The 23,845-nt window shown below is 39.6% G+C and overlaps 1 protein-coding gene across 2 annotated transcripts in view; it reads right to left on the bottom strand.

The window, feature by feature from the left end:
* Window positions 1-23,845, bottom strand: part of ADAMTSL1 (ADAMTS like 1) — a 183,501-nt gene that overhangs the window by 58,516 nt on the left and 101,140 nt on the right. For both annotated transcript variants that reach the window (XM_061359996.1, XM_061359995.1), the window contains 2 exons: window positions 16,651-16,952; window positions 13,458-13,587 (listed from right to left, as the gene is read on the bottom strand). In XM_061359996.1, coding sequence (XP_061215980.1) covers window positions 13,458-13,587; window positions 16,651-16,952 — 432 coding nt within the window. The remainder of the gene's footprint in view (window positions 1-13,457; window positions 13,588-16,650; window positions 16,953-23,845) is intronic.

Genomic DNA, 23,845 nt, shown 5'->3' on the forward strand with positions numbered 1-23,845 from the left:
AACTTTTCTATTTTATAAAGTTATTTTGAGCATTCATTCCTTCCTTCTCATTAACACCCATAATAAATTGAAACCACCAGTAGGTAAGAAATATTTTTTCCTCCCTATATGAGAATGCTGACAGACCAAAAAGCCACATTACTTCCCTTCTGTGCTCCATCTGCCCATGACATTTGCTGATTTTATAACAGGACAGGATATGTCCTGAGCATCACCACAAGCACTTAGAAGTTGCCCTGGTCACCTTCCAGGACATAATACACTGAAGGCCACTAAAGCTTGACACAGGTACTGGGAATTATTTAGCGGTGGAATAGGAGTGACATCTGGCAGCCAGCTAAACTAATCTGGAGCATGTTCTCCATATGAATGATCTTGGGGGAAAGGTCTTCCCAGATTTTCCCATAAAGTTGTTAGAATTTACGTGGATATCAGCTACCCTTCAGTTTTGGCACAGTCTAAAGTAAGATACTTGAGTAGGTGCTAAATAGAAGGCATTTTCTTGTTTCAGAATCTATTTTGATACACGGTTAGTTGCCAGAGTTTCTTTATTCAAGTGATGGTAATAGCTGTTGCCTCCAGCAACTTGTTGGTTGGTACTGGTATAAGTGCACAATGTTTCTGTTGGTAGTTCAAATCTCAGTGCCTAGCAGGCCACATAAACTCTTTGGACATCTTGGCTTCTGCAGAAGAGGGTGTCTGTTTCTTCTTCCAGAAAGAAATGGTGCATTTCAGAAAAGAGAAAGGGTTTGTTTTTCCAGTGTTCGAAATTTCTTTTGCAGGTTGTATCTATTGCCCTACCCATAACATCGTTTTGTTCACAATTCTTTCCAGCTGCTTTAAACAGGAGATTCCTTGGAGGTGCTCAGGAAATATGAGGTCAGATTCTTTCTTACCCTTGTACTTTCATAGTCCCCAGTGTCTTTTAAGGGCTTTCATACACAGAAAGTAAAGAATGTAGAGATGTGCAAAGTAGAGTAGGCATGTGCAAGTAACCAAAATCATAAATGACATATATGATTGACAGCATTTCAAAGTCCTAAAAAGCACAAGAATATCAGTGATAATTTTACAGAATAAAATCAGAGGGATGCAGAATTATTTCTAACAGGTACAGGTGCTTGCAGCACTTTGAGCTATGATTATCCTACTAAATTTACAATTTAGTTTTTAAAATACTTGTACTGTTGGAGATTTTTTTTAATACTGTTTTTGTTTTTTTCTTTTTAAGTAACATAGTTTTACCCTTACTGTACGGTGTTATGTGATGCTAACTGAAATAATTCCTGTTTTATTTCACATGGCCCTTACCTATGTTTTTTTCTGCTTCTTTGGTTTTGGGTGTTTCGCCCAAACTGAAATAAGTCTTCCGATATGTATGGTATACAAAAAAGAATGCCATGATGTCCTGCATGCATCTGACAATAACATAATTCAAATTCAAGTAGGAAATAATCCTGTACTTAAAAAAGTAAATATGGTATTTACAGGATCAAACTAAGGGAACCTTGTGGAACTGACCTCTTTGTTAGCTCACCACAGTTGTTGTGTTCAGACTTTAGGAAAAATCTGCATACTTGCTAGTTTATAACCCAGCTAAAAGTCATCAATTTGCACAAGGAGGTTGGAACTAGATGATCTTTAAGTTCCCTTCTAATCATTCTATGACTCTATAATCTCTTACTCTGTCTTTCTTTACTGTCTAGCACAATGGGACTCTCAGCTTGGAAGTATGGTCTAGGCATTAGTATGTTACGAATAACAACAGAGACAAGAATGCCTCTTGAAATGTCACTGCTACAAGAATTTGAGCACACATAACAATTTTGCTAGATAGGTAGACCAGAAAGTGATACCAGATAGTAAGCAAGCTACGCATATCAGGAGAAGCTGCTAGAATTAGAATTCTTGTCCTAGTGGAGTGATGAGACTTCAGAACAGAGTACTCTTGTCCCTGCATTGTCAGTCTGGAAAAAGTAAATGATGCAGGTTGAACTTGAAAAATGCATAGTCTTGAGCCAAACCAGTATGGAGCCAAGAGCTTTGGATCAGTCCCTGTACGCATAGTATATATGGTAAAAAACAAAGCATTCTAAGCTGTTAGGTTCTATAACTAAAGTATATTTTCTAGTCATATACTATTTCATCCTGACAGAGTCCCTTCAAGCACTGCCAAGAAATCTGAATGCTGCACAGGAAAGGTAAACACTCTTCTGTAGAAAGACCTCCCAGACTAATTCTAAAAAAATTAAATTATTGTCATTTTTATGTGGTTAAACCATATGAAAGTGGTACAAAATAGCTCTTCTTATTTCTAAAATAAACGTTCAAGAGTGTGGAAAAAGGTTTGCCTGGAAGTGTCTTACTTAACATCTGACACCTGCCTGCATAGAGACATTCAGCAGTGCATAAGGGCTGGGTGGCAGCTGTGTATGCACACACAACAGAATGAGCAAAACATATGTTATGTCAATATTGGCTTCCTCTTGTCTTCTGTCAACCTGTCTTTCACTGGACCCTCCAGACTAAGAAGTCTACTCAGTGCCCATACATCTCCTCCCTTCCTTTCTGTTGTGGCTCTGGAGCTGTATTTGTGGCAAATCTTCCTATTTCACAGATGTGAAAGGATTTCTTGAGGCTTCTTAAGCAGATTTAAGAACTGGCTGTATGGCTGCACACAAAGAATTGTGGTCAATGGCTCAATGTCCTGCTGGAGACCTGTAACGAGTGGTGTCCCTCAGGGATCAGTGTTGAGACCGGTCTTGTTTAACATCTTCGTCGCTGACATGGACAGCGGGATTGAGTGTGCCCTCAGCAAGTTTGCCAATGACACCAAGCTGTGTGGTTCGGTTGATAAGCTGGAGGGAAGGAATGCCATCCAGAGGGACCTTGACATGCTTGTGAGGTGGGTTGATGCCAACCTCATGAAGTTTAACCATGCCAAGTGCAAGGTCCTACACCTGGGTCAGAGCAATGCCAGGCACAGCTGCAGGCTGGGCAGAGAAGAGATTCAGAGCAGCCCTGAGGAGAAAGACTTGGGGGTGCTAGTCAAAGAGAAAATGAACATGAGCCAGCTTCAGTGTGCGGTCACAGCCCAGAAAGCCAACTGTATCCTGGGCTGCATCAAAAAGCGTGTGACTAGAAGGTCGAAGGAAGTGATCCTGCCCCTCTATTCTGCTCTCGTGAGACCTCACTTGGAGTATTGTGTACAGTTCTGGTGTCCTCAACATAAAAAGGACATGGAACTGTTGGAACAAGCCCAGAGGAGGGCCATGAGAATGGTCAGGGGACTGGAGCACCTCCTGTATGAAGATCGGCTGAGAAAGTTGGGGCTGTTCAGCCTGGAGAAGAGAAGGCTGCATGGAGACCTCATAGCAGCCTTCCAGTATCTGAAGGGGGCATATAGGGATGCTGGGGATGGACTCTTCATTAGGGACTGTAGTGATAGGACAAGGGAACTGGCGGAGGTCATTGCTAGACTGCTCTGCATCATCTTTACCAAGTCTTGGGAAATGGGAGAGGTGCCTGAGGACTGGAGGAAAGCAAATGCCACTCCTGTCTTCAAAAAGGTCAAGAAGGAGGACCCGGGTAACTATAGACCAGTCAGCCTCACCTCCATTCCTGGGAAAGTGATGGAACACCTTATCCTTGGTGCCATCTTAAGGCATATCAAGGATAAGAGGGTTACGAGGAGCAGTCAACATGGCTTCACCAAGGGGAAGTCATGCTTGACCAATCTCGTAGCCTTTTATGAGGAAATAACACAGTGGATGGATGATGGCAGAGCGGTGGATGTGGTCTACCTTGACTTCAGCAAAGCGTTTGACACGGTCTCCCACAGCATCCTTGCAGCTAAATTGAGGAAGTGTGGTCTGGATGATCGGGTAGTGAGGTGGACTGTGAACTGGCTGAAGGAGAGAAGCCAGAGAGTTGTAGTCTATGGGGCGGAGTCTAGTTGGAGGCCTGTATCTAGTGGAGTGCCTCAAGGGTCGGTACTGGGACCAGTATTATTTAATATATTCATCAATGGTTTAGATGAGGGAATTGAGTGTACTATCAGCAAGTTTGCTGATGACACTAAGCTGGGAGGGGTGGCCGACACGCCAGAAGGCTGTGCTGCCATCCAGCGAGACCTGGACAGGCTGGAGAGTTGGGCGGGGAATAACTTGATGAAATATAACAAGGGAAAGTGTAGAGTCCTGCATCTGGGCAGGAACAACCCCAGGTTCCAGTATAGATTGGGGAATGACCTGTTAGAGAGCAGTGTAGGGGAGAGGGACCTGGGGGTCCTGGTGGACGACAGGGTGACCATGAGCCGACACTGTGCCCTTGTGGCCAAGAAGGCCAATGGCATCCTGGGGTGTATTAGAAGGGGGTGGTTAGTAGGTCGAGAGAGGTCCTCCTTCCCGTCTACTCTGCCCTGGTGAGACCTCATCTGGAATATTGTGTCCAGTTCTGGGCCCCTCAGTTTAAGAAGGACAGGGACCTGCTGGAGAGAGTCCAGCGCAGGGCAACTAAGATGATTAAGGGAGTGGAGCATCTCCCTTATGAGGAAAGCTGAGGGAGCTGGGTCTCTATAGTTTGGAGAAGAGGAGACTGAGGGGTGACCTTATTAGTGTATATAAATATATAAAGGGGGAGTGTCACAAGGATGGAGCCAGGCTCTTCTCAGTGGCAAACAATGATAGGACAAGGGGCAGTGGGTACAAACTGGAACACAAGAGGTTCCACTTAAACTTGAGAAGAAACTTCTTCTCAGTGAGGGTGACGGAACACTGGAACAGGCTGCCCAGGGAGGTTGTGGAGTCTCCTTCTCTGGAGACATTCAAAACCTGCCTGGACACGTTCCTGTGTAACCTTATCTAGGCGTTCCTGCTCCGGCAGGGGGATTGGACTAGATGATCTTTTGAGGTCCCTTCCAATCTCTAACATACTGTGACAAGGGATAATGGGTTCAAACTTAAACAGGGGAAGTTTAGATTGGATATAAGGAGGAAATTCTTTCCTGTTAGGGTACTGAGGCACTGGAATAGGTTGCCCAAGGAGGTTGTGAATGCTCCATCCCTGGCAGTGTTCAAGTCCAGGTTGGATGAGGCCTTGGGTGATATGGTTTAGAGCGAGGTGTCCCTGCCCATGGCAGGGGGGTCGGAACTTGATGATCTTAAGGTCCTTTCCAACCCTAACTATTCTGTGATTCTATGATTCTATGATCTCAGCTGAAGTAAGTATCCTCAAGTCTTAAACACCATAGAGGCTGCAAACTTAAACATTGGACTACAGAGAGAGTTATTTTGGATAGCATACTTTGTTGCAGTAAGGCTATAGGATTGAGGTGAGGACTCACAGGTCAGTTCCTGGCTTTATAATCAAACCGTTCCCAAAGAAAGGGGCATAATATGTAAGAAATTTTTATTCAGCTAATTTTTTATTCAGCTGTTACTCACAGTAAAATCAGATTGATTCTTTGAAATGAAGTGTGAGAGCTAAGACCTCCTAGGTGTTTAAACATGGATCTGTGCCTCTAGGAAGTGATCTCCCTACTGCTATGGTTCAGTTGTTAGAGAGTTGTGTTAGACTGAATATTATAACTGTATGTCCAGGATATACACATCTCAGAGGAAAACTGATATTTTTAACTAAACTTTGAAAAAATGAATGCTCAATTAAAAAAAAAAAACACTTTTAAATTAGTACTAGCAATAGAAAAATAATTCACTCTTAGCTGTTGTTCAATACCAGCCTGAGAAAAGCTGTTCAGTATCACCAACATGACAAGGGAGCTAAACAGGCAGGAAAGGTTTCAGGGGATTATTGTGCACAAGAGAGACTGAGATGCTTTTCTTCAAAAAGCATCTTCCTTGCAAGGGAATCATTAGAGAAATGCCTGAGCAGCCAACATATGCAAGCACATCAAAGACTCAATGAGAGTGCTCTGGGAGCTGGCAGAAGTGGCCTGCATTCAAACTGTAGACTTAATGGTATCAGTTAATACTGCAGCTCGTTATAGCTGAACATGGCAGGGAGCCAGTATTTATATAACAGAGCCAAATAGGGGAAAATAGAAGAGGAACTCACAAGTCAGAGAAGAACAGAGGGCAAATGGAGTATGCAGCAACTCTACAAAAGGCAACTTTGGTTGCTGGAGTAACCTTCTAACATGCTTCAGGCAATACATACAGGGTGCTCTCCATGATAGACTGTAATCTGAAATACCATCTAAAATGAAGCATTTAAAAATGAGATAGTTGAAAATGCACGTAGATGACATTCAGAGAATACACAAGATGACTGACTTCACAACCTGTAAGATAACAACATTAATGAAAATCTGATTTTATCCCACAGAGTCACAAGACTCTCCTGAAATTTGAGGGTGCTTTTGCTGAATGATCAGTGCAGGAAAGAAACAAAGGAGGTATCACTGGAATGAATGGACAAAGAAAGCAAATTCATGAATGGAAGAGCATTCAGATAACAGCAAGTGGGCTTAAGTAATTCTCTAGCAAGTCCAAGTTTTATGAGCAGTACTGACACAAAACCAGCAGATAACATGATCTTCATCTGACCCAGCTGGCAGTATTACAGGAATAATATTTTCATTAGGATGAACTGTTCCTGAACTATTCCACCAGTGAAAAAGGTACAAACAGGCTGCCTCTCAAAATCAGGCATACAAGGTTTTTCTCTATTTTTTTGGTAGGGGACGAGGAGAACAATCAAAGTTGTGTATATATATATCTATATGGTACTTTAACTGAACTAAGGAAACTCCCAATGCCTGCTTATGTTTGAGTTTCCTTCAATGCCTTTCTTGCAACATACTGTTAGTAAGACAGTGCAAGTTCCAAGGGTATATCCAAATCAAATATTTCCTTTTCATTTTCCCCCTTGAGATCTTGAAAGTGTGACTGATAATCTATTTAGTAATTAATTCACTTTTTTGCAATAAAAGATGTTTTTCCTCAAATTGACATGCCAAGAAAAAAGAAGTCATTCTCTGCAGAAGGACTCACTAAGTGCCTGCCATGACTTTCAGCTCATACTCATCAGAAACCGAGACAAAAAAAACCTGTGGTAGGGCATGGTGAGATTATTTTAATACAAGAGTGTACTAACTTGGGCAAACTGAAGATCTGTGTAGAGGAAAAATTATATGGGTATATAGGATTCTGAATCGAAAGTGTGATCTACCATTCTTTGAAGTAAGAAAGAAATAGAAGCTATTAAAATAAATATTTACAATTGCAGCTTATTATTTTATGAACATACTAGTCTGAATGCAATACAAACTGAAATGGAGGAAAATGTTTATGAATGAAATCTAGTGAAGAAACAATCATATAATGTAAAAAAGCAATACAGGTGGGTAAGAAGTCTGAAATTTTGATCTAGAAGTGCTAGAGGAAGACTGCAAAGGACAGCCCTACAGCTGCTCCATTGACCCTGGAAACTTGCAAGTTATTTTGCTTCACATTTAGATACGACACACATGGCTGAAAAGGACCACTACCTATGGAGTCCCTTGGTGACTTCACTGTAACAGATGTTAAGAAATACTGAGGAGCATCAGTTACTGTGCCATCACAGGTGATGCATCCAGGGAGAAAGGGGAATGGTGCCTACATCCTGGATGATCTGCTAGCAATTGGAGAGGGTACAAAGGAGGAGATTGTCTTATAAAAAAGGAAAGATAAAGGAAGATGGGTTTAGGTCACAGATTAATTAATTTTAAGGCCAGGGTGATGTTACAGTAATGCAGGGTAGGCATGCAGGTAATGCAGGTACAGCATAACAGAGCTGCCTAGGGATAGCAGCTTGTTTAGACATCTGTACAGTCCCATATTTAGAGAAGTAAACCTGGTCAACAAATGGGATTATGTTTCTTTCACTGAGCCCATGACGTCTGCTTAAACTGGTTTTCAACGTAAAGACTTCAAATAAGGGTGAATCTACCCTCTCTGACATCATATTCCTTCCAATGTCTGATTCTCCAGTTCACTCCAGCAGTGGTTCAAGATCCCAGGAAGCAATGTGGGCTACATTTTAAGAGGCTGTAAAACACATTATCAATGCACTTCAGTTGAAATCAGACTTAAATATATCTCATTGAAAAAAATAAATAAAATAAAAATAATGAGTCTGTGAAGGATTAAAAATCTGTGACTCAGAGATAGTTACACCATCATTGCCTCATTAATGCTAATTCTAATTTACATCTCTGAGAAAAGTTGTAACAACAAAACAAGAACAGCTGTCTCCTGCCGGTAAGTCTATGCTGCAGTATCTGTAGACGTAATGATTTGCAAATCTTCTAACCTTTTTCATGAACTAGACAGAGATGCTCTAATATTTCAATTGAGTGATGCTTGACACATATGCATTGACACCCTCCCAGACACAGAGGTCATCTTTAACAGATTAGAGAAAGCTCTGGCCTTCCACACATATTGAATTCATTTCAGATTGTCACTGGGGGCACATCTTACACTAAGTCTGACCTATCACATCCCCAAAAGCATCAAAAAGCTTCTCATTTTTTTTCTCCTTTATAGTTTGAATTCATCTGGGAAATTAGGTGGAACAAAAGAGATGGACAATGCTGCATTCACTAAATACTAAAATAATAACAAGTAATTTATTGCAAACTCAAACAGATGCAGCGGAGAGGAAAAAAAAAAAAAAGAAAATAAAAGGAATACAAAAAGAAGGGGCTGGACCCCAGCCTAACTCAGGCTATCTGACTCTTCAGTTAGGACCACTCAGATGACTTCCTGTTTTTTCTTACTAAAAACAGCGGTTTGAAGGAGGAACAGGAGAGTGCTGGGGTGAAATTGTGTGCTATTCTTGGAACTGTCTGCTTTTTCTTCACTGTGGTGGTGGGTTTTTTGTTTGCTTTTTTTTTTTATTTTGTTTTGTTTTGGGTTTTTGGTTGGGTTTTTGGGTTTTTTTTTGAGTGTGTCTGGGGTTTTTGTTTGTTTTGTTTTGTAGCATTCAGCTATTCTTTGTTGTACAGGAATAAAGTTCAGTTTTGAAAATATTCAAGAGCAAAGCTGTAGAAATTGCCTGGAATTTCCTCCATTTTCAGCCATCTGGTTTTCATTGCTCTGCTTCTCTCTCTACTCCTTCATACGTGTTTACCAAATCTTTTCAACATGCGTTGACCAAGCTACTGAGAAGTTATAATTAATGACACAGTTACAACATTCTCTTTCACCCCTTTGGTAGAGTCTGTTGGCTGACCACCAGGTGTTCATGCTGTTGCTGTTACAAACAATAGCAATTATATCTGATTAAATGATGACTACCTCTGTATTTTGGGTTGTGGAGGCTGAGAAAAAGACATTTCGGATGGGAGTAATTTTGTTGAAAACAACAAAAGTAAAGTCAACATTGAAACTTTTATTTTTTAATTTGTTTTTTTTTGTTTTTCTTCTGATTGTTTGTGGAGCATTTCAGAACACAAACATATCAATTAGCAAAACTGAGTGATCTGCCATTCCTTTTTTTTGAACTTAGAAACTTCTAGACATTGAACAGCTTTTCTGCATTTACTCCTGGGAGGACTGTGATTTGCTCAAGTACTGCTATGTTATCCTGCAAGTGATATAGTTTGATTGACACAAATTAAGTAACTGAATGACTGAATCAAAATGTTTATAGTCTTCATACCTCTTTTTTTTCTGGAAAAAGCATGCTAGGTCAAAACTTCAAAACACGCTTTATCCTTTTTATAGAAATATCAAACAAGGGCATTCCAAGTTAATGATACAAAATTTTACTTTGTACCTACTGTGCTGAAAATCAATTATTAGCTCCCAGCTTAGCAATCAGCTCAACAATGTTTCACTATTTCTTAGTTTAGCACAAAATGGAAATTTCTGTAATACTGTTTTTCAGCACGAAAGGGAATGGACTCTTTTTCTGCTATTGTTCTTGAAGCAATAAGCAAAAAACTCAACAAAGTGTGAAACCACAGGACACTCAGTTTCTTGGGATTTGCATATGAATGAAATCTTCCAATTTTTGTGTGCAACTCTTCTTGGCTCTTCTTCTTTCTTCTTTAAGAACTTTAAGGATGAGATTTTGCTGACTCCATACAGCTGCAAATATTTGAAGACAGATTTCTACGGTTTGAAGAGAGATTTCTGTCTGTCCTCAATGGGCTCAGGATAGTAATGCACTAAGATATTAAGCCAGAATTTCAACAGAAATTATAAAGCTCTCTCAGCTGCTATATAAGCACAATCATCTTGCAGTGTTTTCGTAAATCTGAAGTATTGCCAGTCTACTCTAGCTTTTACCGTATTTTGTTCCAGCAGAGACCAGAGCAATCCAGAATTGAAGAGGATGATAATATCATAGATGAATTTCAAGATGAAGCACTAAGTGAACAATGAAGTCTTCTAGCCTCTCTAAATTTATTCTCAGTAAGCAGTAAAAGGAACAGGAACAGTGAAAATCCCTTTAGCAAATGCCCCAAATGAATGATGAAATAAAAGCAGAATGAAATTACTCTTCACTGACTACTTCTACAGTATATGTCTTGAGGTGTATGCCTTCTGATCCTCCAGAAAGGCTGACTAGATTATTGGCTCAATGTGTTTGTCTATCTGTATTAAACCCGCTTAATCGTTTTCCAGGAGAAGCTTACACAACTAACCCTTAGAGATGTGGTGAAGACCACATGTAACCATCAGTGCCTGCAGCAGAAGTAACATTAAGCTTGGAAAAAAAATTTTTCACTATTCTTCCTATTAATCTAAATGAAATCTTAAACTTAAATTGTAGGTATATACATTAAATTCTAACCATGCTGGGCTGTTTGTGTTCAAGAAACATCACAGGAATAATTTCTCTAAATACACTAGGAAGAAATTCTCATTCTTTTGGTCAAGACTTCTCAGCTTTTTCTTCATGCCGTGGGCAACATTCTCATGTCTACTGTGACATTCATCACTGCCTCAGTTGCCTTTTCAGCAGACTGCCTCATCTACCCACCACAACTGCATGCTCCAACAGTAACTTACGCATCAAGGACATTTTAGGAAAGTGTTTTTTTATTTTTAGCTTCTGTTAATGCACTTTAGCAGATGGAAAACAGAGAGAAGAGACAACACCATGAGACCAGCCAGCTTTCTCTATAAGCCACCAGTGAAAACTCTGGGATGTATCAATGGTTCACAGATCGCATTTTGGAAACTTCTGTAACAGGAATCTAAGTTCACAGCTATGGTGTATTACAAGTTTTGGACTTGTCAGTCAATAGCAATGCCTTCATTAGCATTCATAACGACAGGATTTTAGCCTAAATTTCCATCTGATTCCTGGATCAAGATTTCTTGAATTAGAATCCCAAAGCATCTTATGATTAAAACAGACAGAAAACCATAAAGCTCTTTTTTTTCTTTTGCCTTTTTTTTTTTTTTTTCCCCATGTATTGTTTTTGGAAGCCCTAAGAGTGCTATACTTAATGATTATAAAGCAAAAATACTCTTCATACACTAAATACTGTCAGTTTAATTGTATTTAATTCAGTGGCATTAGCAGATGTAGCACTTCAGAAGCTTGCAGGAAATAAGGAGGTTTTCATGTCACAGCCTGCCTGGGAGACACAACTTTCCTTCTTGCCTCTCTTTCCATTAGCCAAGCTGCCTACTGTCTGCAGTGTTGAGTTTTAGGCCTCCTTGTTCTGAAGAGAGGAACCATTTTGCAGAACATGTGCTGTTCTTCATCCTGTGCCACTTAAATCTCTGCAGACAGGCAATTTCCTTCAAACTGAGGGGGCTGGAGGAAGAGGAGATGTATATACAGGGGAGGGAGAAATATTTCCTTTTCTCACCTGCAGCCCTAGAGATGTCTCCCACCACCACCTCCATCCCCTTTGACCTCTGCTTCAACAGCTTGAGTCTCACCTACAGTACAATTATCTTGTAATCCATTGAGTGAACTACATGCCCAAAGTTGCATTAAACTAGCTCCATCCTGGTAGTGAGGTTACCACAGTGGTATGGATTATCACACACACTAATTCAAAAAGTATTCACCCAGTTTCTCGGACTACTTTTGTAACACAACTCACATAAATACTGGCCTACATGAGTGTGCCTTATTTTTTCTTAACCAGCAAATATCTATTTTGCATGCCAGAATCAAAGGGTGATCAATCTCCCACCATGCACTCTCAGATCCAATGATGTTGCTACAGGTCAATCACAGCAAGGTGTTCACCTATTACATTCTTTTCAAGCATTAATATAATATTTGTGTGTTACTGCCAGCACTACAGACAATTTAAGAAAATCAGGGTTGCAATATCTTTGTAAGCAATTCTTGTAATGTTTTGGTGAAATGTGTCAGCCTATTTGGCTCTGCTTGACACAGACTCAAAATCTTGATCATTCAATCAAACCATTAATTCTCACTATCATTCACTATCATTCTTGGGTGCTGAACGTGTTTGATGCCATACTTGATTTCTACTGTGAACCTTCTCTGTGTACCCAAAATCTACTAATACTCATAATGATACAACTTTGCATAGCCTGCTGTCATTTAAAGCATAAATACACCTACCAATATGCATTCTATACCACCTGGGCAGTGCTGACTGTTTTAAATAACCCAGAGTTATAAATCAATGAATTTAAAATGTGCTGCACTACCACAAGAGAGTAAATGCGCCTGTGTACAGATGGGAATAAAGACAATATGTATATAGTATAACCTGAAGTCTTGACAGGCCCATGTCTATTTAAATAAACCATAGGAACTTCATGACAGCTATTTTCTGTCATAGAGAGTACAGATATAAATCTCTGGAGGCAAAGATCTGCTATTTTTAGGGTCAGGATTTTGGAAGCTGCCTAAGGTCAGGAAGGAGCAGTTTCTGAAAAATCTTTCATGAGAGGGGAGGTTGAAGAAGTCTACTTAAACTTGACAAAACTATTCATAAACTGTCTGCCTGCAGAACCTGAATAGGCAAGGGGTCTGAAGTTTGCACTTTGGTTTTATCATCAATTTGCACTTCCTGGTCAACATGGCAGAGGTGTGGAGAGGCTGTAAGGCCCTGCAGTCTGAGAAAAAGCATGTGCAAGGCAGTCTGTGACTCCAGAACAAAACCCCTTTGAGTCTGAGGTCACAACTTATTTAAAATTCCTTTCTTCATACCGATAGTGTTGTTTGAATGGCTTTAGGCAACATACTGGACACAGATCTGCTGAGCTCAGACAGCTGAGTCTGTGGTACTGCAACCTGGGGAAGTATCTCAGGCTCTCATCCAAGTGTTTTACTCCAGGAATCATCTCAAGAATGCCCAGATCCTATATCCAGATCCAAGCGTCCCTGGCATCAATATCTCAGATTCATGGGGGGCTTGAAGATCAGTTTCTCAGCTTCGGCAGTGGTCACCTCTCTTAAGTCTGGAAAAAACATGTATGCCCAAGGTATAAGAAGCCTACCTTGGTGGGCAGGGGTTCAGGCTACAGGCTTTCAGCAGCTGTGGAGGACGACGGCCGGTTATACACAGTGTCTCATCCGCAGCCTCCCTGGTTTGTTTGTTCAAGCAGATCACCACTGCCTCCTGGACACCTGCACACAAAAACACATAGTCACAGCCAGCTCTATGTACCTGGAGGGGCAGCCACGGACTGCAAGGGGCCAGTGGCACTGCGCTGGGGCTGTGGCATGAAGGGAAGCACAGCCTCACACCCAGCGCTGCCAGCTCACGGCCTGAAGCCCTGCTGCAGAGAGGGAGGAAGCTGCTTCCCACATGTCAGTGAAGCGTTTGCTGTGCCCATCTAAGTGCTCTGCTCGTGGTCTTTTAGGAGTATAGTATGAATGCCTACCAAAGGGGGATGTTTCATGGCACAGTGTACCTGACTGAGTGTGGAAAATTGCATCTCCTTTTCTCCCTTCTAATCTAACTCTTGCAATTTTCACACATTGCTTACTGCACTTTTTTGTACCCTGTTCCTCAGACAGCTGGGACATCACCTGATCAAAACATCATATGAGACTGGGCTTTTACTTATCCCTGCTGTCAGTCTCACAGGTGTCTCAATTGCAGTGAAAAGTCCCTAGGTTCACAGAAAATTGCCCAGTGTTTTCCAGTGACTCATCCTCTCACTGTGAATGAGTCTGTGACAAATAAACAGCAGTGAGGCTGATTATTTGTCTGTCACACAGGCTAAAGGGTGAAGATGGCTTTGACTTTGGCATGCTGCATTTTAAAGCAATGGAATGATTTCAAAAATAAAGTTAGACAAGGTCAGGCAAGTCAGCTGCTCTGTTACACTTGTGCATCCATAGACCTGCAACTAAACTGAAGACACAAACCTGTAAGGTATTAAATTCAGCATCTTCTCAATTTCTCTCACACTAATGGTTTATCAAATGCATATAGCCATGATCTTAAATTTTTTTATCTTTTAAAGGTACTTGTAGAACCCATAATCTTGCCTAACAGTATGGGTATTGAAGAAAAAGGCTACTGCCTGAATTTAACCAGTGTGTGGCTGCTGGACTGTGTATTGACAGAAGTTTCTGGCTTTAGCACACTGAGCCAGTGGCTTGCTCCAGAAGAAAAAAGTGTGCTTTGAATCACTTTCGTCAGCTTTTCCTTGAAGCTTGAATTGAGCATGTCACAGCATGCTGATAACAACTATCTCTCTGGTTTCGACAGGTCAATGCATCAAACAATCACAACCTTTAAATGAAAGATGGATTCATGACTATTTAGAGAACATAAAAATTTCAATTATCCTTCAGAAGTCTCACAATACAGAGATAATTTAAAAAAATGCATAAACTTCAGGAATCTTATTTGCCAAGTAACTGAATTCTAAACAGTATTTACTGCATAGTGTTAACAGAACAAAAAGCTGTCTGCTTTAGAATTGCTTTCCCTGAAAAAAAGAAATGAGGTTTCAACAGGAAATCACAGAATAAAAGGGTGTAAGGGTGAGACATGAATATAGGCAGTTTAAGTTCACTTTCAAAATGCCATCGAGATTTTATGTGTTTATATCTATCAGAATAGAATAATTGCTACATGATATTCAATGACAGCTCTGAGAAATGCATCCACTAACTGCAGACTGAAATGACTAATTCCTTCTGGTTGCTACTTCTGGAAGGTGAAAGGTTACTTCTGCTTCTATCCAGTGTTTTCTCTTGAGACTCCAAACCCAATAAAATTAGTCTGAACAGTCTTGCACCTATGGCTACAAAAATATCTGACTTAGCATCTGCTAATCTGGAAATTTTATAATTGATGTCATAGAGAAAGAAATCTTGGCTAATAATTTTTGCTAGCAATTGAAAGAGATTAAATTTATGAAGCAAAATCCCTGTCATAACACCTCTGTGAGTTATATTTGAAAAATACACAGTCAGTATATTCAAAGAAATTACCTAATTTCAGGATGATATTTGCAGAAAGTATTCAGGTTTCAGTATTCACTATGTGTAACAAATGGTTACTCCTCACTAGTAACCTCCATGTATGACAAATATTCCTGTTGTAAAGTCACTGTTCATCACCACTTAACCTACACTAGTGCTGTATTTTTTATGTATGAAACAAAACAGTAGTGGCAGTGATCTAACAATCCTTTTTGATCTGCTCTAAACACAGACTGCTGTCATCAAGCTAAGAAGGAAGAGAAAATCTTTGTATAATTTTCTACTATACTTGGTTTTTAAGTTTGTAGCTGATTGTAACTGGTGAATCTGTACAGATCACACTACTAGACATTCTTAAAGTGCTAAGTGGTTTCCAGTTCTACAGTATCTATTCTGTATTTATCTATAGTAATGCTTTTTTTAAATAGCCTACAACTTGTAATGTAAAAAGGTGGAGAAGTCCAGGTTCAATTTAAAAAATACTGCGTTGCTTATGTTTCTCAGAATTAGCTAAACAAAATGATGGGAAAAAAAGGTATATCAGAGAAATGTGTGTTAATAGTCTATAACATGTGGAACCTGAGACCTTGATTAACTTTGAGAAACTCCAAGTGCCAAGGCTGCTAGTTTCAGACAATCACACCACTAGTGCTTTTTAACCATATGTTTTCTTTTTCCCTGGGATTGGAGGTAATGGCACTTGGGAGTTAGGGAACTGGCTGCACCCTCAGAATATCAATAATTTAATGCATCTGCTATGAGAGGAAAATTTATTTCCACATGTTTATACTTGCACAGTAGAAATCAATCGATAAAACCTGAAATGACAAATGACTCTTAACCTGCATCATCAGACCACTTTAACGTTCAGCTTTTTTGCTTGAGTGCATGAGTGCCTTTTAAGTAATAAGCTTATGTAAAGAAACAGGATCACAGAATCCCAAATATACAATACATTGATCACGTGGTGGCAGCCTGAGCATAGACCCTGAAAGTCCTGGGATAAAATATGTTGTGTACATGTTGTGTTGGTTTTTTTTTTTCCCCACAGTTTTCATCTATGGTTTTCCAAATATGGTTGTACTCAATGATTTTACAGTTGGACTTGATGATTCTACAGGTCTTTTCGACCTAAATGATCCTATGAATGTAAACAGCATAGCGAAGCACCATGTCCATGGGTGCTAACTGCAAAGCACATGCGTCAAGAGGGAAATCGAATCCAGCACAGAAATGTTTCACACTTACCTCCTCCACAGGACTCTGAACACTCTGTAAAGCCCTCATACTCCCAGTCATAGAGCTCATCAAACTCCTGCAAGCTGCCATACAGCAGCTCAGATTCCTCGGGGGTATATTCAGTGGCCTCTCCATTGCAGGGACCACTGTAACAGCCTCTCTGAGACACAGGCTTGGGACCCTCGCACTCATCGATAGGCAAGTCAGCCACAGACTGAGAGAAAGAGAGGAGCACTTGACATTTCACAAGCCGCACTTGGCTGCCCACTCCACAGGTGACACTACAGGTGGACCAAGCCTCAGGAATAAACCTGTGGGAGGAAGAGAGCAAGGCAAGCTGTGTCCAGAAATAACCAGGCAAGCAAAAGCAATATATTCCTGTCCAGGTCAAATTCTGTTCAATGAGAAATAAATGTTTCACCTCATCATAGGGCTATTAAATTATACACATAAAAGCCATATTGTTGAACAGCAGAAATGTTCTCAAGTATCCATGTGGAGTGTCTCCTTAAATCCAGGAAGAAAGATAACATGCTTAGGGCACCTGCCATGATCCTAGAAGGTCTCAGTGCAAGACATCCTACAATCTCCCAATGTGCATCGTGATTTGACTAGCTACTTTTTGCTAATATTCAACATAGACCATCTTTGCCTTAATTAATACCACTGTTATATCACTAGCAAGTATTGAGCATGCTGCTGTTATTAGCTAACGCAGTATTATAGGGAAAATAATTTCAAACATTGTTCCTGTATTGCAGTAACAATTTAAGCCTTAATTTGAAGTCATAACAAAGAAAAAGAACAGCATTTCTTTAGCTGACCTTTTTTCTTTTTTTTCCCCCCCCCCCCCCCCCCCGAACATCTAATTTCTCAATGAAAAAACAATGTTCCCTTTCTATTCTGGATTTCTCCATCTGTTTCTCTTTTCTCAGTGATTAGGAACTCTTACATGCTCCAAAGTTTGCTTCTGAAAGTCCATGCATACTTCAATTAAAGCACCATACAGTAATCATCACAATATGCAACCCACCCACATATCACCACGTGTATGTGCCAGGACCTCAGACTGGAACAGCATAGTCTCCTAGAGCAGACAGTGTACATCACTCTACACACTTTTTGGGGGTGTTAGTAACATCTTGCTATAAACCTGATATACACCACTATAGCACCATAAACAGGAAGTAATAGAAAGAGATGGATTGCATATACTATTGGAACATTTCAAAGTGTTTATAATGCTGCTACAAACATTGCAAAAATTCTTTCTGGAGCAAAGCCCTTGAGACACTAATGATACAAAGCAATGCCTTTTCCCCATTCTGTGACAATTTATCTGAAAAGATTGGTCAAAGATGATACCCTTCATTTTGAAAGGATTATACTCTTTTATAGTATAGGTGGGCTATTCATCTTGTTTCTCTAAGGAAGCGCAACTACTACAATACTTTTTTGAAGTGGGAAATCTGTTACAGACTAAGCAGTCTATATTAGCCACTGTGACTTAGATATTTTGATTACTTTTAATGTATAGTTTCTTGAATTGACAAACTTAGAGGTAGAAAAAAGTCACTGATCTTCATCAGAAGCTGTTTTACTTATATTTTTTTTTTGACATTATGAATTGTTTTGTGTCTGTGCTTTGCTGCAGAGCTGCTGTATTCCAAACCAAAAGGGATGATACTTTGCCAGGTATTAAAATTGCTTATTTAGAAATCCAGAAATACTTTGTATGCTCAGAATATTTATACATGATGTATATCACATATACAAACACAGGAACAAAAGAAAGAAGAAACAAAAGGGAAGTAAGAACTTTATTAAGGCAGACTGTATCCTTTTTGAAATGAGGTTTGATCCATAAATGCCACATATTATTTTACCCTAGTCAGCAACTAGTCATAATGAAAACACTGGAATACCTTCAGGAAATTATGTTTTATTCAGCTTTCTAGGCATAGTTTCTATATTTTAAATGATAAATTGGAAAATGTATTTTAATTCTAATATAACTGTTTGCTGCTGAAGAAGAAATTCATAGAATCAAAAGGATTACAAGCAGAAAAAAGGGGGGCAAACCCCTGCAAACTAAATGTCTATGTAGGACTTGTCATTAAATACTGAACATTTATGTAATGTGAATGCATAATATCAATAGTTCTAAATTTTCTACCATCCTAACCCCAGGAAATTCCATATGCTCTTAAATATATTTGTGGGGTCGTTAATGATTGTTGACAAATGGTGAGCACAAAACCCCAAAAGTATGTGAATAAAAACCACTCAGTTCAATGGGTTTAAGGTTATTTGTTCTGCAGATAGTGTGCTATTCACTGCACAGCATTGTGCTTTTCTGTAAGCTAACATCTCAGTCTTTTTTGAGAATGGAAGTAGTGGAATAGGTTCACTGGGAAGTAATTTCTTTATCAGAAAACAGGAAATGACGGAGATGTTTCAGTTGTTATTGCATGCTGTTTAATTAATTCCCACTGTAATAATAGCCCCCATAACAATGACCTTACCAAGACAAAGGTAATAACTAGTTCTAGTAATGTGGCAGTAGTAGCTGTCAGCAGAACCTAATTGTGCTAACAGCTGTGAAATTTAAAAATAAAGATGTGCCTCTTGCCTCAAAGAGATTACACTGAGTATTTCATAGCTTTTAGCATACGTCTCAGTGATTAGCATGTTGCCATTGCATCAGAGATCATTGTTTATTCCTCTGCACAGCAGACATAAAGATTCTTCCCCAAAGTAAACAGCAGTGTGTCTTCTGGTAGTTCTGATGAATATTTGCTCCTGTTTTAGAGAGATCACTACAAGGTGGAGAAGTGAAAGCTGGAATGAGGATCATGACCCTTCTTTCTTACAACTGACTTTAACCATGTTTCCTGTTGCACAACTGCTGGAGTGCCAGCTATGTTACAGCATAGTTGTAACATATATACTTGTTCCTTGGCCTGTGGGCACTTTTATGCTGATGGATCAGCAATCTTTTCCCATATATGAACATCCTTTCAAAATGGTGAGTTCTGAAATTGAAAAAGGCATTGTAGTTTTCAGTAGGGTTTTGTTAGCTGCCAAGATTTCACAACTTTCCCAAGTTTCTGTTCAGATGAAGGGACTATTGTTGCATCATTTGACATGTGTACATTAGCACATGCTGGGCTGCAAAATGTGTTCTAGGAACAGAAGAAAGGAAATGTAATGCTACTGACATTGATGAATTTCTGCAGGAGTCGTTCAGGTGTGATACTGGGCTGGTTTTGACTCATTTCTTTTGTAGTGCACTAAAATTACTAAAAATATATTTTAAGGAAATTTTAATATGACTGAAAAACCATCTTACCATGCTCATACATAAAGCATGTAATACAAAATATCAGTCAAATGTGAAATGCACAGCAGTTCAGCCTTCAGGCTTCACAGCCAATAAACCTGCAAATACAAGTGAATTGCAGCTGTCCACAGAATTTCATCCACACATGAACATTGAGTAGATACCACTTGCCCAGCTCAATTTTGCAAAGGCTATTTGCACTTGTATGTGTTATTATTCATGTTTACACATGAGAATGCCCCTTCTAGACAATAGTGTGTTTAGTGTTTTTTAAAAAAGACTAAAATGTGCTATGCATGATCACTGGTACAAAAAGGCAGCAAGAGATGTCAAAATTTGAGAACAGCAATGACAACGGCAGTGCACAGCCTTGGGAAAATTATTCTTTTTTCTTAAATCTCTGGGCACAACTAAGGACTGGTGTATATTCACCTCCATATGGCAACATACATGGAATTGGGAAATTCAGAAAAGGAGAAGCACAGAGTCAGTGTTTAACAATGGGAGATATCCCACAGTAGGTTATAGTGGGTTTAGGATGAAACCCATGGAAAGCCCTGCTGAGTTTTGTGAAGATCTCCAGAACACTTAATGTAAATAGCCAAAACCTCTTCTGACTCCTACTTGTGCTCCTACAATGTGTGCTATTAAGTAAAAAAACCCAGCTGTATATAGACTGATGTCCTTTGAGCCTGGAGAAAAATAGTTCATTTTATTCACTGCTACTTAATCACATATTGCACTTAATTTTTATTTCTTAATGCTTTTTTTTGTTTTGTTTTGTTTGTTTTTGCTTTTAAATGCATTGTTTGGTAAATCCATGGTTCAGGCAAACACCAAAGTTTTGAGAACTGCACACACCAGTAAGACTGAGTGTTCAAAGGCACAGATATCCACCTATTAAGGCATCTAAAATCACATACTGCTGGTGAAATATAATGCTCAGTGGTATATTCAAAGGCTTAGAAATTTTCTATGACAGAACCTAGAATTGAGCTCAGACTTGCAGACTGCTTGTCTCCAGCTGAAGTCCAACCAGTTCTTTATCTCCAGGAGAGGCCACCTTTCCACAGGTCATAAGGTACGGATAACATCACAGGACGCTCATACACAGCACTGGGTAGCTGCTGGTATCATTGTTCAGAGAAGCGAAACAGGTCATCACCACTCATCAATAAAATCTCAAGACTCCAACTACAAAGTAAAGGCATCAGCACCAGCTGCATAGATGAAGTTCCAGTCTGAGTGATTACAATCTGTCCCACTATAGCTTCTTTTCAGTTTAGTGTGAATGTGATCTTTTCTTTCAGCTTTGTGTCACATCATTCTATACTGTTGCTGCTCTCCATAAATTCACCGCTGCCTTTCTCCCCAGAGTAAGATAACTGCTTCTTCCCTGTATACATTACACATAAATCTTGAGTAGAGGTGACTGTCTAAAGAGGTTCCTTGAATCGACAGGTAAAAATTGCTACCTAATGTTAGGCTGCTGTATTGCTGATCTTTGACTGACTGCATACATAGTTCAAATTTTTTTTGCCATTAGACCTTAATATGTAGAAGTTTCCCAAAACTTCCTTCTTCCTCTTCATTGCATGACACTGGAGCGGACAAGCAATAAATGAATAGTATCTTTATGTGTCTTCAATTACTTTTTCCAATCCAATAATTATAACACATTTTATTTTTAAAGTAAAATATCTGTAGGAAGTTTTAGAATTACTTATTAACCTGTGAAGCAAATACAAACATGGTGATAGAAACTATTTAACAGGGAAAACCAAAATAAATAGCTTATGTATCTTTGGAAACCTTAATACCTGCTGAAAAGTAAGAAAGAGATACTGGGTGACTCTGCCACACTGCCCCTCTGTCCATACCTAGTTCCCCGAGGGCTTTGTCCCCCCACTGATGCAGGAATTTCCTTTTGTTTTTTACTGAACTGGCCCCATCACTATGATGGTGCCATCTGGTATCCAGATATTATTGTTTGCCCTTTTCCCTACTTCTTATGGCTAGCACCAGGGTTATTTATGACAGCATGTTAAAAGCTGGGTATGGTGTTAACATACAAAAGCATTTTTCAAGAGTTAGAGACAGAAATCTTTTAAACAACCCTCTACCACCCAATCTCATTATACATGGAAAAACTCCTACTTTTAAAATCATGACTGCTGCTCTTTCTGACTCTGGCTGTCATGCTGTGTTGGTGTAATGAGCTCCAGTCAGTCAGACAAAAAGATACTGTGGCTTCTTCCTCTACTTCTAGGGCCTGTTGAATGGTAACTTCAGAGATGAACAGCAATAGGAGAGCAATCTGTACAACACAGGACAACAAGGACTTACCCTAAACCTTTGTTCTCACAAAGATTACAGTACTTTCTTACCAACCAACTTAGAGTATTTCATAGTAGTTATGTTCCAATTAATATTTAACTGATCATGTCTATGGGTGCAGCAGGTCAGAAAACTCAAACGTAACTATTCCCTCTAGCCTTCAAGTAGCTGTACTGGTTATAATTAATTCTTTGGGCAGCAGAACTGGTGAAGATCAATTAAACATGGGTCTATATTTGAAGGCTAAGTGTCCAAATGGATTCTCTGGTATCTCTTAGAAATCTTAAAGGTTTCTAAAGGACCAAACTCTTTTAGAAACCTTTCCATCAACTGGGGAATTGTAGGGTGTCACTTTTCTACCTAGTCATTTAGTTCAGTGAAACATTTGGAAAATACTTCCACAGAATTTCCTGGTGAATATCAATGAAATTTGACAGAGAGGTAAAATTCGCTGGGATGATTTTATATTTCTGTCAAATTCAGTTAATTGGAATAAAATCAGACATAACTAAAAGAAGAGGAAGGCAACTGACAGATAGACATACATAGTCAAAATTGAACTGTAGGACTTGCTTCCTTTAGAAATTCTTGAAGAAATAAATAATGGAAGGCAGTACATGCTGATGGAATAAAAATGAGGCATCTGCTGCTGTAGCAGCACATTAGAAAATGATCACAAATTACAGGTAGAAGGACAATAAGTGTAACTTTATAAGTCATAGTATGCAATTTCATAACAGAAATTGTATTCAACAGAAATTCATAGAAGTCACAAGACAACAATGCAAGGATTCACAAATGTGAGGACTCCATGCATTGAAGAAACCTGCTGAAAACTTTCAGCTTTAGCTTTTAAACTTCCACTCAAGAATCAACTTAGAGAAAGACAACAGAAAATGTATACCCAGCCTGACCCGAGCAGTGATCTCGCCCTTCCAGGTAACTGTCCTCAGTTTATATACTGGGCATGATGTGCTGTGGTATGGAGTACCTCTTTAGTTAGTTTGGGTCAGGTGTCCCGTCTCTGCTTCCTCCCGGCTTCCCCTCTTCCCTGGAGCATGAGACTCAGAAAGTCCTTGGTCAGAGTAAACATTACTGAGCAACAACTGAAAACATTGGTGGTATCAGTGCTGTTCCCAGGCTGAAAGTCAAAACCACAGCACTGCACCAGCTACTAAGAAGGAGAAAAATGACTGCTGCTGCTGAACCCAGGAAAACTCTACAACACATGTAGGTGTAAGACAGTAGGAAATTGATGGTCATATTCGAGTTACTACAGTTCAGTCAGCAAAATAGCTGACCACACCACACACTGTCTTACACCTATTAGTGCTTAATCCAACATTTAAAAACTCTTCCAACCTTCAATTTGGCATGCACCTACACTCTGGACTGATTATTCATCAGCCAAAATATGTGGGTGATAGCTTGACTTCTCTCAGCATGGTAGAACATGGAATATTAAATTGAGTCTGTAGAGGTGAAGAAACGTAGGCTAAAGGTGCATTACTATGTGATATACCC

This window comes from Neopsephotus bourkii, unplaced genomic scaffold, assembly GCF_033783945.1.
Source record: "Neopsephotus bourkii isolate Nb327-2 ecotype Australia unplaced genomic scaffold, CSIRO-AGI_Nbou_v1 NB_1002, whole genome shotgun sequence".
Taxonomy (NCBI): domain Eukaryota; kingdom Metazoa; phylum Chordata; class Aves; order Psittaciformes; family Psittacidae; genus Neopsephotus; species Neopsephotus bourkii.